This window comes from Arvicola amphibius, chromosome 7 (assembly GCF_903992535.2).
Source record: "Arvicola amphibius chromosome 7, mArvAmp1.2, whole genome shotgun sequence".
Taxonomy (NCBI): domain Eukaryota; kingdom Metazoa; phylum Chordata; class Mammalia; order Rodentia; family Cricetidae; genus Arvicola; species Arvicola amphibius.
Window position 1 is genome coordinate 8414155 of NC_052053.1, and position 17600 is coordinate 8431754.

General features: G+C 45.1%; 1 protein-coding gene across 4 annotated transcripts in view; it reads right to left on the reverse strand.

Moving 5' to 3' along the window:
• Osbpl6 (oxysterol binding protein like 6) overlaps positions 1-17600 on the reverse strand; it is a 164848-nt gene that overhangs the window by 51246 nt on the left and 96002 nt on the right. For all 4 annotated transcript variants that reach the window (XM_038337309.1, XM_038337308.1, XM_038337306.1 and 1 more), the window contains exons 3-4: positions 6751-6843; positions 906-1028 (exon numbers count right to left, since the gene is read on the reverse strand). In XM_038337309.1, coding sequence (XP_038193237.1) covers positions 906-1028; positions 6751-6843 — 216 coding nt within the window. The remainder of the gene's footprint in view (positions 1-905; positions 1029-6750; positions 6844-17600) is intronic.

The window sequence follows — 17600 nt, forward strand, 5'->3', positions numbered from 1 at the left end:
TAGTGGTATTAGGGAGAGGAGGAAAAGCACTGTGGGGTGGGTGCTCTCTCCGTCTTTATGCAAATATCCAGACACACGGTCCAGAAAGAATCCAGAAAGATGGCAGTCCAGACCCATTCTGCTGAGAGGGGTCAGAATGCCAAATGGAACCTAGCAATCCATTTTTTAAAAATGGGGTTTGGGCCTGTTTTACTAATTTTAAGTTTCTGTTAAAGAGGTTTAGCCAGGAATAACTTAAGGAAAGTCACAGGAAAACGCCAAGTTAGGCTACTGATGAGGAGACAGGCAGAGGCAGGCCTAGAAGGAATCACTGGCTGACCAAAATTCAGGTTAGAAGACTGGAGAAAGGAGAAGGGAAGTCCTTGGTGTTGGGGTATTATTATGGGCTGGAGGGAGAGTTTCTGACAAGGGAAAGCTTTATTGGATGGAAGACCCTTTGACTGGCTTTCATCCTACTCTGGAGACAGGTTGGGACGGTGTTTCTCATTAGTCTATTTCTTTAAGGAAGTTGCAATCCATAACCTCTGTGCTTGGAGCCACTACTCAAGCGTTTGGTTAGCAAACCCATTCACTCTGAGATGAAGTTCAGCAGCAGAGCTGCCGAGTGTATGAAGTTGCTCTTGCCGTGAGAGTCCCCAAGGGGACTAACAAAAGAGATTCTATGGAGGAACGGAAGAGCGACTTCTCAGTGACACAGAATTTGTTTTCTTTTCTCCTCCTTTCCCGCCCCTCCCTTGATTCTTCCGGCTTCCCCTTTTCTCCTTACTGGGCTTTTGTTTGCTGGTTTTTGTTTGTTTTCCAGACGATGTTTCAAACTCAAAAGCTCCAGTGACCTTTGCTTCCCACCTAGTAACGAGTCAGAGTTCTATAATGCTGCTCTCAGCTTCAATCCGATTGGGAGTTACCTTGTGCCAGCCCTTTAAAGGCCATTTTCTTTTCTTCAGCATAAACCCCTCGTGCCTGTCTGGTTTCTGGACATTGGTTTGGCCTATTTTCAGCCCTTCTATAATTTCCCAGCTGTCAGCTTCCTGAGAGAGAAAGGAAAACAAATCATTCGTGTTTCGTGCTTAATGAGACACATTTAAGGAGATTCCTAGGCAGAAAGTCGCCTTTGATGCCGCCCTTGACTCAACAACAGGATGAGTGACATTCTGGAGCTAATTGCAGCATCAAAACAAGTCACGCACTTTCAAATGAAGCTCCCATGAGTTTCCCAGGTAGACCTGGAGGCAGGCAGACTTCGGGAGAGGCGCACAGGAGATACTGTTTGATTGGAAGCGGAAAGGAATTTTGATTTCCTACACTCAGAGCGTTTAAAATGCATTTCCCCCCCTGATGATCCTGGGCCCCAGAGGGGTTTTAAAGTTAGACATCTAATGATAAATGTTTAGTCAGTGTGCAGACCAGGCTCTCTATGCGGGAATGGAGAGGTTGCTGGGGTTCAGTGTGGAACAACCTGCTGGTACCCCTATGCAGTGCTGTGGTCCTCTTTTTCCCCACTGCAGCCCTGTGCATCAAAGTGTGCACCAAAGCTTCACCCAACAGCGCGTACCAAGAAGTCCAGGCTTCCCAAGGGGCAGGTTTCCCTGGGAGCCCACGGAGAGCACAGCTCCGAGGCTAAGAACCTGGGTCCTGGATCGCTGGTGAAAAGCATATGCTTAGCAAACACAGAGGCCCTGGGTTCAGTCTCTCTAGCAGCAAGAATAAGACCCAAGAATAAACAAATTTTAAAAAAGCATCTTGGTTCTAGAATCTCACTCTTCCTGCTAGATAACAGATTAAACCAATTTCTTCCTTCATTAGACATGTTTTGTTCATACATGTTAGAAATATTTCCTAACAGAGCCTCTCGGCCAGGAAAAAGAACTCCAGTTGAACCAGATTAGACCGAATCAAAAATGCCCACATTTAATGAATGCCACGCTCTAGGGTGGCCAGGCAATGGGGGGGGGGGTGGCAGAGGGAGAGCACACGCAAAACCTGAATCCACGTGTTCCTTTTCTGGGCAGCCACCTAAATACACTGTGGGAGTGGTCCTGACCCTCCCTCGGGGAGTCAGTGCTTGGCAGGTTGGGAGTTGGAGTCTGGACCAATGCAACTCTCAGGCCAGGGGTTGGGGTGGCACTCCCAACTTAATATTACAAAATATGGTACTGTTTACTTTTAAAGCGTTATCAGCATTTATAGATCAGATGATTGTTTTTTTTTTAAAACTTGAAAAATCCAGATTTGTTGTTAGTTTATAAACTCTTGATGACACTGAGCTTCTTAAGTAAAGTGCTAATCTTCAGTTTGTTGTGATGGCCACCACTCCACTCCTCTTGGCAAGCCTACTTAATTCTTATGACATCCTAGGTCTGAAAACCCCACAACTAGGTGATTGCCGTGGGCCCATGTGGTCTAGGTTGGTGGTTCTCAACCTGTGGGTCGTGACCCCTTTGGGGTTTGCATATCAGATATCATGTATATCAGATATTTAGATTATGACTTACAATAGTAGCAAAATTATAGTTATAAAGTAGCAATGGAGATAACTTTATGGTTGGTGGTCACCCCAACATGAAGAACGGCACTAAAGGGTCGCAGCGTCAGAAGGTCGAGAACCACTGGGCTAGGTGAGCACAACGAAGCAACATTCTTACCGTGCCCGATTCTAGAGTTTTGGCATGGCACCCAGAACTACCATCTGTACTTTTAACAGAGAAAGGTTTCTCACTTCCCTCACAAAACCTGTTATCTCATCTCAACTCTGCAGCCTCAGCTTCAGGGAGTAGCTCTGTGGGTCAGGACAAGCCTTCCGTAGTGGCCCACCTCCAGCTGATCGGGTAGCTGCATTCTGCAAAGAATTTTACTTAGATCCATATGGAAGGGCAGAAGGAGAATGAGTTAGAGCACTGTATTTCAGGCTAGACCAAACCTGCAACTATGAGTCTCTGTCTCTCTCAGGAAAGGAGGTCCCATTGTTGGGCACAGATAGGCTCACAACATGGGTGAAGAGGGCTGTGTTCACCATCTCTTTCTCCCAGTCCTCATGCTAGAGGCTGCTTGCTTTGGGGCCAAGTCTACTCAATGCCAAACCAAAATATGCAACACCCAGGGTGGAATTTTCTCCAAAGTTTTGTCAGGAGATAAAACACAAAGATGGTCCTGTCTCTCTGAAAAGCCTAAAACCAGCAGCGAGCCTGCATCTTTCCTAAACCCAAGCCCACATCTGCCTCGCCCCACCTCAGGAAAGACCCTAAAGGTATTGTTGTTTCCCCACATCCACAGAGGCCTCTGAGGAATGAGCTACACATCGTGGCCTGGGGGTGTCTAGCTGGCAACATTGTGTATTCTTCCTGCCATATGCAAGATGTAGGTTCTACTTGAAGACAATTCTGCCAGAAACTGGGGTTGATCTGGGTTGCATGTGGTGGCTCATGCCTTTAATCCCAGCACTCAGGCAGAGGCTGGCGGATCTCTGGGAGTTCAAAACCACCTGGGCCCGCTGCTGCAATTGACCTGTTACTTAGATATAAAAATGTTTCTGATGAGACAGCTTTAGGCTGTGTAGAATGTCGTGGTTGTTGGCTGTCGCAAGCACAGGTGGCACTGTCTTATGACCCCAGGGACCATATGGAGGCTCCCGAGTCCTTTTTCTTAATACTGGGTTGCAACTCAAGAATAGAACCCTACTTATTAACAGCGTAAAGACCAAGGAAAGCAGTCAGTCCTGATGGAAAGCATCAAGGACTTCTGGCTTCCTGCTCCCATCGGAATAATGGTGTTCCATAAAAATTAAGTAATTAAGAATAAGAACAACTTCCCATGTGTGTAAATATAGTCCCTGGATTTGTGTCTTTAGTAATGTGTGAGCTGTATTTAAAGATATTTCTCTCTACATCCTATAGAAAAGGGTACTGACCTTTCCCTTGCCCCCTTCTCTCTCTCTCTCTATCTGATGGAGAATCTCTACATGACATAAAATGGAAGCATTTTAGTAGCAAGTACAATTTTACCCCTTACTAATTAAAGTCAGGTGTAACACAAACTCTTCTTTTTGTAGCTACTGTTACCATTACCGTTCCTTTTGGGAGAGCTGAACTGGAGAGTGGGAAACAAGCAAAACAGAACGGATCAAAAATTAGTCGATTTCCTGAGTGAAACCCTGCACTCGGAACTAGCAGCTCCTTCTCTGCGAGTGTAATGTTCCCGAGTCCAGCAAAAGAAACAGAAACGACTAGCAATCCAGTTAGCTAAACTGTCAAGCTGACAAAGAGGCAAAGGATACAAGCAGGGCAAGCAACAACCCCACCTATTTCAATTATAAATGCTGATGGAAGATAAGGTTACAAATAAAATATGTAGGAAAGGAAACAACCCATTTCTACACAGGACAGAACCTTCAGCATTCTGTTTTCCACAAAGTGGACATTGCTCTTTCTCGCTTAGTGAATTAGGTGTACATCTGTAAGAAAATTAAAATAGTTTTATAAAAATCAAATAGTGTATTTTTCCTGAAATGTCAGTTATTGTTTATTTTCAGCTCAAGTCTCCACTCTTCCTAAGTCTACATAAAACAAAAATAGAAACAAGAGCCCCGGATGATTATGTCAGTACTGCCCAACCTCAGCACTCCTAATTGCTGAGCCATCTCCCCAGCCCCCTTCTAAATTATAGTCTAACAATTCTTCCCTTTCCGTGGACTGGAGGTCTACTCTGGTGTGATGGGATAAATTTTGTAGCTTGTAATGCCTTCAAAGTATAAAAAGTACAAGATAGTCTACGGGTGGTGTGGGGAGAGGCAAAAATGTCTCAAGAGCTGAAAACAAAGAATTTAATAAATCCCGAGCCAGAGCAATGCCTTGTCCAAAGTGCTCCTACCAACAGTACCCAGCAAGCCTGTGTTCTCTCAGGAGGTTCTGAAGTGGTGAGATGCAGTGGTACCCTAGGTGGGTACAGCAGCTCTGAGGAGCCTCCAGATTTGTCCACATGTACTAATGTAAAAACAAACAAACCACAAAGGTCTGTTAGTTCTATAGTACAATTTAAATGGAAGCAACAGAGGCCACGGGGGTAGCGAATGCTGTTGGTACTCCTAGCAGGACCTTCCTTTGGTCAGCAGACCCACACCCCAGCTGCTGTGCATTGGCAAGCGGTAGGGAGTGGATTAGACCTTTATGCGAGAATTATATGGAGATGAGAAAATCAATAAAACTTTAATGATCTGGAGGCTGTTTGTGAGAATGTATGGCACAGAGTAGGTGTTCAGTAGATGCAGCTTCTCCCATTGCTCCACATCTATTCTTTCTCATCGTCTCACTAGCTACAGAGGATGGATGTTTCAGAGAGATATGATGAGTATATTTACCAAGTATGTGGTCTCTACTGATTGTTCAAATGGAAGTCTGTCCTTATTTTTGTTATAATCTTTTAAAGATATTTTTAACTGTGTGTGTGCAAGCATGTGTGTACAACTACACACACGTGTGTGCATGCCACTTAGATGCAGGTATCCACAGAAGTCCAAAGTGGGCAACTGATCCCCTAGAGCTGTAATTATAGGCAATTATCAGCTGCCAGATATGGATGCCGAGAACCAAACTTGGTCTTCTGAGAGAGCACAAAGCCTCTTTAACTGTTAAGCCATCTCTCTAGCCCTCTCTAAATTATTTTTATAGTTTAATAATTCTTTTCTTTTACACTTGTCTGACAGAATAAACTCTGAAGCTTGTAACATCTTCAAAGTATAAAACTTACAAGTGTGCATATCCGTAACACTAGGGCAGTATAGTAGCATGTTCTTTTCTTAGTAGTTTAGGCTCTGGATAGGAAACAAAGCAGCAGGATCAGGTGTACTCATTTATAAGTAACCATCTTGAGGAAATATATCTGTTTTTATGGGAACCTGCAATTTGCATATCTCTCCTTTCAGAGTTTTCCCATTAGGGAACCCGTTCATTGGCCCAGTGAACAGCTCACTTGGGTGGGGACGAGCGAGAAGGGGGTCCATCTTTCCAAATCCGAGGGAGGACAGGCAGAGAAGGAAGGAACTCTGGCTTCCGTGATACAAAAAGAGGTTTACATCTGTACTGTTCTCCCCAGAGTCACTGCTGGAAGGCAAGCACTGGACAGAGGCCAGAAGTCACAGTGTGTGATGGCCGCTTGGTGCAGGCACCGCTGGCCTTTGCAGGGAGGTAGAGATGGACAGCATGGGTTACAGAACTGGGCAAATCTAGTTTGTATTTCACCCCGCTTCTTAACAACGTTTTTGTCTTAGGAAAAACGGTTAAGCCTGAGTTTCTGAATTCATTAAATGTAATAAATATGCACATGTCAAGGAGCTGCTTATAAAAACTGTATCAAATGTGGTAATGAAGAACTTCGTGTAGTACCTAGTATGCAGTAGGTGGGCAATACTGATAGCTGCTGTGATTGCTGGGCTGACGATCCCCGCCCCCCGTTAGTTAATCATAGAATTATTCGCTTATCTGTCCAAGAGGACATAACCATGCTTTTCTTTATTTCTTCCCTTAAAATACTTTCAAACCGTCACATATAACCCTGGAAACTCAAGGGAAATAGAGTTCTTACTATTCTCCCCTCACACAAGGCAGAAAACGTCCCTGCACGGGAAGCGGAAGAGGTGGCAGAGGAGCCCCACTGTTAGCTACTTTAGGAGAGTCGGGCGTCAATGTGATTCACAGTTCATTTGGCCCCAGAGCGGGTGGGCACTGGGCTACCCGTGAGAGCAATGGCGCAGTCACTGACCTTGGAGAGGGGGATGGGCTCCGGCTCCAGCAACTGCCGACTGATGGAGGGCTCTGTGCTTGATGACGTGGTCCTCTCCAGAACGTGGATACTCTGCAGATGAGCAAAAAGCCACCTAGGGTTAGAGTTCCCATCCCTCACATCGGGGAACACGGCGGAGGGCAGCGGGGAGTCATAGGGAGCACTGCAGAAGAGTGAGCTGCTAGGAGATTCCTCACATGGGGAACACAGTGGGGGTGGGGGGGAGTCATAGGGAGCACTGCAGAAGAGTGAGCTGTTAGGAGATGAAGAAACTGGAAGGCCAAGCTCAGCAGCAGTGGGGGAGAAAATAACAGCAGTGCATATGGCCTCTTGAGGTTCACCGCTGAATGTCTTCCACCGTGCTGGATTCGACCTTTCAGGAGTCACAGGAGAATATCCTGGAGGGAAAAGCCCTTTAGAACACAAGAAAACTGAGTATGCCGGATGATGGACAACTTCTATACATCACGAAGGGGAGCCCCTTTGTCACCCCCAAATGATGTTAGAATCACAAAACCTGAAGAGAAATTTGACTTTGCCAACTATAGAGCATATAAGCTCATAGGCAGGGCATGAAGGATTAACTCAAGACATTTGGGCAGCAAAGGGAAACCAGATTCTCCAGTTTCCAAAATCAAGGCACACACAGAGATCAATTTGGCATAAAGTGCAATAAACGTGAGTTCGGCATCTATAGATAGCAGCGGACTGCTAAAATGTTGCCTCCGTTTCGTGGACCAGAAGGGTGAAACACCATGTGACCCGGCAGCGGCATCTGGAAAGGAGCCTCCTGCGTACTTGGCACGGAGAACACACATCAACCCCTTCTCTACTTGACTTTGGGAACAGTTATGCTATAAAAAAGAGAAGCCTGTTCATCTTGAATATTCAACACACATACAATACAGTGCATATTAAAATGAGTGAAAATCTAACTCTCATATTTTGTTGATTTTTTAAGGCATAGGGCGATCATAAAAAATTTACTGAGACACAGTAATAAGTTTTTTTATTACCACAAGTGTGTGTGTATGTGTGCACGTGAGCACGTGCACACACGCGTGCGCATGCATGTGTGCATGGCTTACTAAAAAATGAAAGCATAATTGATAAAGCTACCAAATGAATCAAGTATTATAATTGGTAAATTCTAAAACAAGCCATCTTCTTCTTCAGCCTCCAGCATGTAACAGAGAAGCCAGTACCTTCTCACACAAACCTCCCTCCCGCAATTTGCTCACTGATAGAACCTGAGCGCCGCTGCTCACCCTAGAACTAGCCCAACTCAATCGATACCCAAAATTGACTTCAGAATCACATTTAAAGAAAAACCATATTCTTTTGGCTTGCATTCATATGTGTTCATTACGACAAACGAGAATTCTTGAATGTTCTATCTTTAGCATCGGCAGCTATGAAAGTTGAGAGCTATACACCTCATCTCAGACTCTACATAGACTGAGCGCTTCCTGGAGGCAGGGCCGGCTCACCTGCACTGAGGATCACCATTTCATCTCATTGTGGCCAGCCCTACACGGCTCCGTCGGAGTGTAGCAGAAGTATATACAATAGTATAGTATTGTGCGTTTAGTGTTCGTGAAGGCCTGAGTTTGAGTCACAGAACCACAAAAGGTGGGGGAAAAGGCTCTTAAACATAACTTCTAAGGCGGAACTCTGAGTTTCAAGGTCAGGCTGGTCTACAGAACTAGTTCCAGGACATGCTCCAAAGCTACACAGAGAAAGCCTATCTTGAAACGCTGTTGCCCACAAAGACCCATAACTTCTTTAATACCTTATAGGCTTCTGCTGGAATTGTAAAAAGCAGAACTCTCATACAACAGAATGCCTGACAACATTGAATGAATTTAACTTTTAAACTCCCATCTCCTATTTACGGCATTGAAAGCTCTGGTCAGCTGGGAAACATCAAGTTTGTCCTTGAATCTGCAATTACAAGTTAGACCCATATCATTTCTTTCTAAGATCATATTTGTGCTATAATTGTCTACTCTCTTCTTCACAAGCTGAATGTTCTCATTTTCTTTCATGATGGCCGGGAAACATATATGACCTTGAAGGGTTTAAGCATGCTCTATAAACATCGCAGAGGGCTACAGAAACACAGCACTCTTCAAAAATACATCTTCCTCTCATATCCTAAATTACAACTTAATTTCTAGGTCGTGTGTGGAGGGGGGAACTGACTTAAGGCCTTGTGAACATGAGGCAATGACTCAACCCCTAAGCACCATGCCCAGCCTCTAGGTATACATACAGAGCATACAGAGGTGGGAGAACTTACCCATTCCCTGTTCTCCCTGTTCAAAGCGAGCTGATGCATAAGGAGCCTGGGCCAAGACTCTTGACCGTAGCCTTCCCTGCAGCTCTTCAGCTTGGGAAGGCTGCTCTTCAGACTAGAGTTCACAGGTTTCAATACCTCATGGGCAGCGAGAGGAAAGCTGCCCACATGACTGTCCTTGGGTTTCCTCCATGTCAATAAACAGACAATGAGACTCTGCCTAACGGCTGAGCAGACCAGGACAGACAACGCGCCCAGGGAAAAGCATGACTCTAAGGCCGTGTTTAACAGGGCTTCTTGTCAGCGTTATTTCAAAGGCACAAAGCAATTGCTAGGAACATTTGAGGCTGCGGCTACGAATTCCTGGATGGAGTCACTTTCTGTCCAGGTGCGGGGCACTAAGAAAGGCACCCAAACGACTGCTTTCTGAATGCCGATGCCACTGGAACGGCTCATGCGGCTCTCTCCTCATCTCTTTCTCTTTCCCTGTGAAATGACTGAAAGCAGCCTGGGGAGGGAAGGATCTCTTTGGTTCACACTTCCATGACACAGTCTGTCCTTGAGGACACCAGGGCAAGAACTCAACAGGAACTGAGACAAAGGCCCTGGACTAACACCGCTTACTGCCTTGCTCTCCGTGGATTGCTCGGTTTGCTTTCTAATACACCTCAGACCACCTGACCATGGACTGCAAGACCTAAAGTGGGCTGAGCCCTCTTACAACAATTAGAAACCAGTAAAAGGCCCCACAGACTTGTCCACTGGCCAATCTGATGCAGGCAGCTCCTCAGTTGAGCTTTCTTCTTGGCAGATGACATAGGCTATGTCAACTTGACAAAAACCACCCCCTTATCGTCTTATCTATTTTTGGGGTGTGCGTGTGTATGTTGCCTTCACATGTAGTATGTGCCTATGGAGGCCAGAGGTCATCCATCCTCAGTATAATTCCTCAAAATGCCAATCCTGTTTTGTTTTGTTTTTTGAGATAAGGTCTCTACTGTAACCTATGTCACCAAGTAGGCTAGCCTGAAGGGCCAACTAACCCCAGGGACTTACCTCTTTTTACACCCAAGGTCTGAGATTACAAGCATGCCCAAAACACTTGCCTAGCCTTCTATATGCATGCTGTGGCCAGAATCAGGCCCTTGTGCTGGCATTAACATCCCCTCAGCCCCTCTAAGATAAATTTACATTTACAAATTATACAAAGTATTTCCCAAAGGAAAGCATCCAAATAAGCCTGACGCTCTCCTAAATGCCATGTATTTAAGCCCAGCATAGTATTTCAGGGATATTAGTAACCTACTCGGGTAATGTTCCCACCAACCAACAGTGAATTCCCATAGTGCTTACCATATCGCCACCGACAATCTTTGCATGGATTATTTCATCACATGGTCTCAAGCTTTTGTACACTGATACACTTATTTTATGACTAACTGAACAGTGAGGACAGGGAGCCAGAGTGGTGCCGTCAGTAAACACTGAGGTTTGAATGCCAATTGAGACTGGATTCAGGGGCCCAGGCTTTTCAATAGTATCTTCTATTGAAGCTAAAGCTAATACAGAATGACATACATTACAGAAACTTCTAAGAAATAACCCCTTCCCCTAGGAACTGAACACACAGCAAGGCTCCCTCCACCACAACCGTCCATGGATGCCGAGGTAGGCACGAGTAAACAGAAGGAGAGAGGTTACAAACTCTGAAATGACATACAACTTCAAGGTTAATTTCTTGGACAACCCTGAAATTAACCTTGAGGTCGTGTAATTTCCAGTTTCTAATTCTGAGAACTGAGAGTCAGCTGGCTTTAGCGCTGGGACTGTAGCCTATGACACAGAGCAAAAGGTGTAACATTTTTAGATCACAATACCACTCTCATTCTGTTTACCAAGTGCCGGACAAAGCACTAACCAGGCTCGGCCGCGTGTCCCTGTTAAGAGGGAGATAATATCTCTCGTAGGACCTAGAGTTGGCATTTCTACAAAGCGCTGCCCAGAGACTGGTACACAGTTGACATGAAATGGTAGCTACTACACAGCTGTAAACACCACACCATCAGTCAGGAAACTCACACATTCCTGAAGAAACGGAAGGATGCCTGCAACTGTGCAGGGATCCCTTCGCAGAGAAGAAGCCATAATTACAGCGCCCCCTTAAAGTCGGTAACCCTCAACAGGACCGTGGCACAGCCAAGGCATCAGAACTTATCGTGCCAGCTGTCAATGCGAGTGGAGTAGACGAACGTCCTAGACAGGTACAACGGGAAGCTGCCAGCTGCAGGACGGTGTGGACCCTGCAGCCACCTGAGCGCCAGGAGTGGAAGAGGCTCAAGTACTTGCCTGTGTCATCTTCATCACTTCCTCCAAGGAATACTTTTCTCTGCAATACCATAAGCCATGAGAGCAGTGGTTCTCAACCTTCCTAAGGCTGCAACCCTTTTCTACAGTTCCTCATGGTGTGGTGACTGCCCCCCCCCCCAAAGCTATAATTACTTTCGTTGCTACTTCATAACTGTAATTTTGCTACTGTTATGAATCATAATAGAAATGTATGTGTTTCCCGAAAGTCTTAGGTGACCCCTGTGAAAGGGTCATTCACCCTCCAAAGGGTCCAGGCCCACAGATTGAATTAGAGTCACTAAATCCACAAGGTCCTGCTGACAGAGCAGGAATCCTAGCGAGCGGCACCTGTCCGGCCCTTCCAGCGAGAGCAGCAGTTTGTGCACAGTGAAGTGCCCATAAATGCTCTGCGCAACTCAAAGCTGCACATCTTAGAAACAGTGCAGGGCCCAGGAACGGTCCCCATGGGACAGTGGGAAACCCACAGGGAGAAAAGCCAAGTTAGCACAGTCTGACAGTCTGGGTGTTTGTCCATGGAAAGGAGAGTGTCTCCACACATAGGTTACAGTTGTGTAGCCTGGTCTTCTTGTAGGGCTCCTAACAGTGGGAGCAGCCGCTGTCTCTGACTCTTGTTACCTGCTTTGGGGACCCAGAAGAGGAGGTGTCTCCTCACTGCAACTAGATAGGCCATGGCTGGTTGACACCCACAGGAGGCCCGCCCTTATCTGACGAGAAAGGAGAGGATGGCGTGGGACAGGGCACAGCCTGGGAGGAGAGGAAGGAGAGGAAACTGATTGGGTTGGAAAAAAATCAATCAAGAACTGAAATTTTGCTTGTGGGGTTAGAGGTGGCTCAGCAATTAAAACCAGATGTTCTGGCAGAGAAGTCAGGATCCACATGGTGGCTCACCACCATCCGTAATTCCAGTAATTCCCAGGGGATCCTATGCCCTCTTTTCTGGCCCATAGAGGTACCAGGTATGCACACAGTACACAAACTTATATTCAGGCAAAACACTCAAATACAAAGAAATAAATAAAGCTTAAAGAAAAAGAAATACTGCTTGTAAACATCTAAGTGCTGCACTGACTGGTACCTGGGAAACAGTTGGCTACAAAGGGACAAAGCAGTGAGAATACAATAGGCTTTAATGCCCAGAGTTGCCTCTAAGTAGAAACAGAACATGCCGTTCAATTTATTCCTTAATGCCCTGTATCCTAAACACTTAGCAATGCTGGTTACATAGCAACGTGTCTATAGAGCAACTCAGAGGCTAGCCTGAGCTACAAGGGACTAACAGTCCCTTGCAGCTTGAAAAGGGCACCGGGGTGAAGCTACAATCTCCAACTGTCACAGTTGCCCAGCATTCGAAACAGGTTTCCAGTCTCATAGTCACGTCCATGATTTTGCCGACTGTATAAGGAAAATCTGTAATCTTTTAAGGTTTATATATGTACATTACGCGCACGGTGGGATTATTCTAGCCGTCCTTATGAAGACAGGCTGTGTATATCTATGGCATTGTCTGTGAGTACGATAAATATTTGCTGAAGAAAGAACACACAGGTGTTGTAATACAGATAATGCCTTAGTTCCTGCACAGACATGATTACATGACCGTAGATAAAACAGAGGTAAGCAAGAGGAGGGAGCTGGCCCAGCTCATGCCTCAGTGTGTTTAGAAAATGTCCCCTTATTTCCCACAGGGCATGTCTTTCATCTTCACTTTCAGGTTTAAATTTATGGTGCTAAGGCTTATGACATGATTATCAAAAAGCTGACAGATTAATGATAGATAGATTAATAACCCCTTATAAATTTACTGTAAAAACAAACGAACAAAGGGAAAATAGAATTGAAAAACACCCATGTTAAGCAATGGAGTCTTTAGCTACTTTGGCGTATTTCACGTTTTAATGCAAATGTAATTGTTAAAAACCAAAATTGGAATTGTACTGTATTTCAGTTTAACAACCTGCTTTTCCAATTAATGTTCCCCAAGTAATAAATATTCTTCAAAAAATTTTTAAAAAGCTGTGTAAGATCTCACTGGACGGCTATGAAAGGCTGATTGACTGCTTCGCTATTTCTGAACACTAGATGGCTTCTAATTTTTCACTGATTTAGAATATTCTGATAAGCATTTTGTGCATAATTATTCACATGTATATTAAATTAAAAAGCAGTATCCAATCTTTGGTAATTCCATACATGAATACCGTGTATCTGGATCACTGTCTCGCCTATATAACCTCTGTTGTGTCCTAGGGATATATTGTTCAGAAGCTAAACTACTGGTCCTCTAACAGGACCTTATTAAAGGTTTTCTATAAACACCGCGAGGTCCAAACCCCACAAGATCAATGCACAGGCTTGGCAGCAATGTGAAAAGCACGCACGTCCATAAAACCTCGCCAGCGCTAGCTGTGACGGGTGTCACAATCAGCTTGTAGTTAGGATTCGAAGGAAGTAAGGCTGGTGCTTGGAATGTGACCTAGATGGCATGCACAGGATGTAACATGCACAGCATCTGTAACCTAGAGTTAGGAGTAGCGGGGAGGGGGTGAAGAATGCAAAAGTTTCACACTGCTCCTTAAAATAAAACTTTTATAGACTTAGGGTCCTTCCACAGGATGCTTGATAGCCCTAATGAAACACCGTAAAGCATATTCTGACTTCCAAACCCCAGAGAATAACAGACTCCAGGGAATGACAGACTTCTAGGGCCTTTCCAACTGTCTACAGTGCAAGGGGCCCTCTGGGACTCACTAACATCATCAATTTGGTGTTCTGCCTACGACTCTAACGAGCTGTGTTAAGCTTGAATCTGACAGACGGATTTGCCGCTGTAAAAATGCCATTCAAACCCAGCAAGCTGGGAGCGGGGGTCCGTGAATGGGTGAAGGCAGGCCTAGTAAACCAGAGGGCCCCTGCAGGCACCCCAGGAACAGCAGCAGACTCTCACCCACTAACGATGATTTCTCAATCATCTGTGGGTAATGGGTGGCTAAGCGCCAGGTGTCAAGTTTCTTTCCAGTGGTGTCTGTTTCGGCATTTGTCACGCGTACTGAGTGTGTGATGTAAACAGAAAATGACAGCAGTGGGGATCTCCAAGTGGTTAGTGGGGGAGGGGCTGTTCATTGCCTCTAAACCGAGGGAAAAAAAGGCTAGCTAGAGTTAGCAGTAAACAAACAATCAAAACTTTGCCTTCCAAAGTCAATATGTGCAATAAATATACAGATGAGTCAGCAAGTAACATGCCGTTCATGAGGACAGCTATGGGTGCAGGAAGATTGTTTTGGGTACCATTGGGTTTACAGTTTACTTGGTCCGAGAATGTACGGACATCAGCACGGATGCTCAGGGGGCAACACTAACGCAGAAGTGACTGACAGATCCTGCTTTGCAGAGTTCTCCTCTAAGTACCCAGAAGGCCCTCCCCTTGGGTGTCCAGCCTGACTGGCTTTGCAATAAAGAGATCAAACAGTGCAGTGGCCAAGACAGGGCCTCCAGGAACAGGCAGAGAGCAAACCCTGTCCTCGTCATGAGCTAGCTGTTGGCTCTACTGCCATATTTTAGTTCTCTGGAAAAGGTACTCACGGCCAGCCATTCACAATGAATGTTCATGGAGTATCAGCGGCTGCTGCTGGGTTCTTATCTATTCACAGTTCTGCCTAACACTTAGGATTTCCAGAACGTCCCATTCGCAAAAGGATCTTACATCAAAACTTGGCTGGAGTATGGACTGCCACGAAGGAACTGTTTTCCTCCCACAACCAAATACTAACAAGGAGTGACCAGAAGAGACTGAAGACCCTCCCCTGACCAGAAGATCAGAAGAGACTGGCACATATTCAGGGCAGTGTGGCCATAGACAGAAATAGTACTTTCTTATGACACTGGTCCTAAATCCTGAAAAGTGAACTCCAGACAAAACCTTTGGGATTCCCAAAAGGCTAAATTTAAATTGGAATAAAGTCAAGAATTTATTAACACTGAACATTAATGATTTAGTCTTTTATATTACTCTGGGAAGGACAGTCCAGATTTTCAGATCAGATTCGGGATCTTTCTACCCTGACAGTGGATTCCAGGGTTAACCTGCACATCTTCGGGGCCCACTGGATTATACAGAGGTGCACGAATTCATATTATTCTGCTCCCCATGGATAACATTTGAGGTGGTCTAAACCTCAGGTTAGGTATAAAATTGGGAATACTTGTAACTTTTCCTCACACAATTAGACCACTGGGGGCTGGAAATGGCTCAGTTGGTAAAGCATTTGCTGCACAAGTATGATGATGACCTGCCATTGATTCCCCAACATCTGCCTAAGAAGCCGAGCAGGGCCGTGTACACTTGTAATCTCAGCGCTGAGAGGCAGAGACAGGCAGATCCCTGGGGCCCACTGGTCAGTCAGCTAGCCTAATCAGTGAGCCCCAGGTTCCAGTGAGAGATTTTGTCTCAAAAATCGACATATTTGGCTCCTGAGAAAAACACTGGAGATTGATCTCTGGCCTACACACGTACACACATGCACGCATTCACACATACATACACATATACCTACACACACACACCTTCATACCATACAGCCACAAAGGCAAACACCAATATTAAATGTTTCACAATGAGAATATTTTTAAAATTTGAGATAACATTATACTTTGCACCATTCAAAGGCAGAAAGAGGTTTGTTATTTGTAAAAGAAGCATCCTATGTTTCAAAGAGGAACCCTGGTCATCTTGCTGAAGATGCTCCAGAGACTTAGCAGAGACATCAATTCAGTCACAGAGAAGCTGGGAGATGTGCTTCTCAATATGTCTGTCTGAGAGGAAAACTTGCTACGAAAACCAGATATTTAGTTCTAGGATCCTTTTCCCACAGACTACAGATGCTGAGGTGGCTATCAGAACAGTCTATTGCCAACTAGTTCTACCAGCGTGTAGTCTGGCTGACTCATGGCTGGGATGGCCTCACACATCACCAGTGGGTACAACCAAAAGGGCTCTGGCTGATATCGAAATACACCGCTCTTGCTAACACATAGGAAATTGTGGATTCTCGTGTATGATGGCTAGTCTCCACTCCCAATCTGGCTGGACCTAGATTCACCAAGAGAACATGCCTCTGGCATGCCCATGAGGGGGTGTCCAGAGGATGAACTGAAGAGGAAAGCCTACTTCCTCACTGCAGATGCAATGTCACCAGTGGTCCTGCATCCCTACCGCCATATCTCCCCCCATGATAGACTGTGTCCCCTTCTCCTCTAACCTTGTCTCTTGTCAGGGATTTTGTTTCAGCAACAACAAAAGTAACTAACAGAAGGACTTGGGAGACAGCTCGGTTGATCGGTGCTTGCTGTGAAGTTCTCAGTCAAGACCTCCAGCAGGAAAATCAAAGAGCAGCGGCATGTGTCTGCAATCCCAGTGATGGGAGACCAGAGGCAAGGGCTCATCCCTGAAGCTCGCTGGCCAATCAGTGAGCTTCAAGGTCAGTGAGAGACCCTGTCTCAAAATACAAGATGGAGAACAACTAAGAAAGACACTCACCATTGATCTCTGACCTCCGCAAGCACACATACGTGTACCTGCACCTGCAAGTTCACACACACACACACACACACACACACACACACACACACACACACACGAAAACTTATTTATACAAAGTTAAATATTACTGTAACAGGCCTATTGACATCCGGGATCAAAGTTCACAAATTCTGATCTTTCAGGAGCCAGGCAGTCTATATAAATAAATACTGGAATAACTGACAGACGAGGATGTGTGATCAGGTAGAAAATGCCCCCGTCTAAACTAGAAGCCACTACTGAGAGAATCAGTGTTGTCCCTTAGGATCTGGTCACAGTGTCCCTCTATCTTCCAGTTTATAACTGCAAGAAAAATATGGATTTTTTATTAGCCAAATATTAGGAAAAAAAGCTTTAGAATCTACTAAATTCAGGAAGTGTTGATTAATGCAGGCTTTCCTTCAGAACTTAACAGTCATCTTAACTCATTGCTACACAGCACCAAAGAAATATTGTTCCCCATGACTCTTAATTTACTTAATAAGAAAAGTTTTATTTCCATATACTTCAAGGGACAAACTTTATTTGGGGCATGTTGTCTTATGAAAGCCTTTGATGTCTAATCGACTCCTTTGTTGCCCCTCTGGA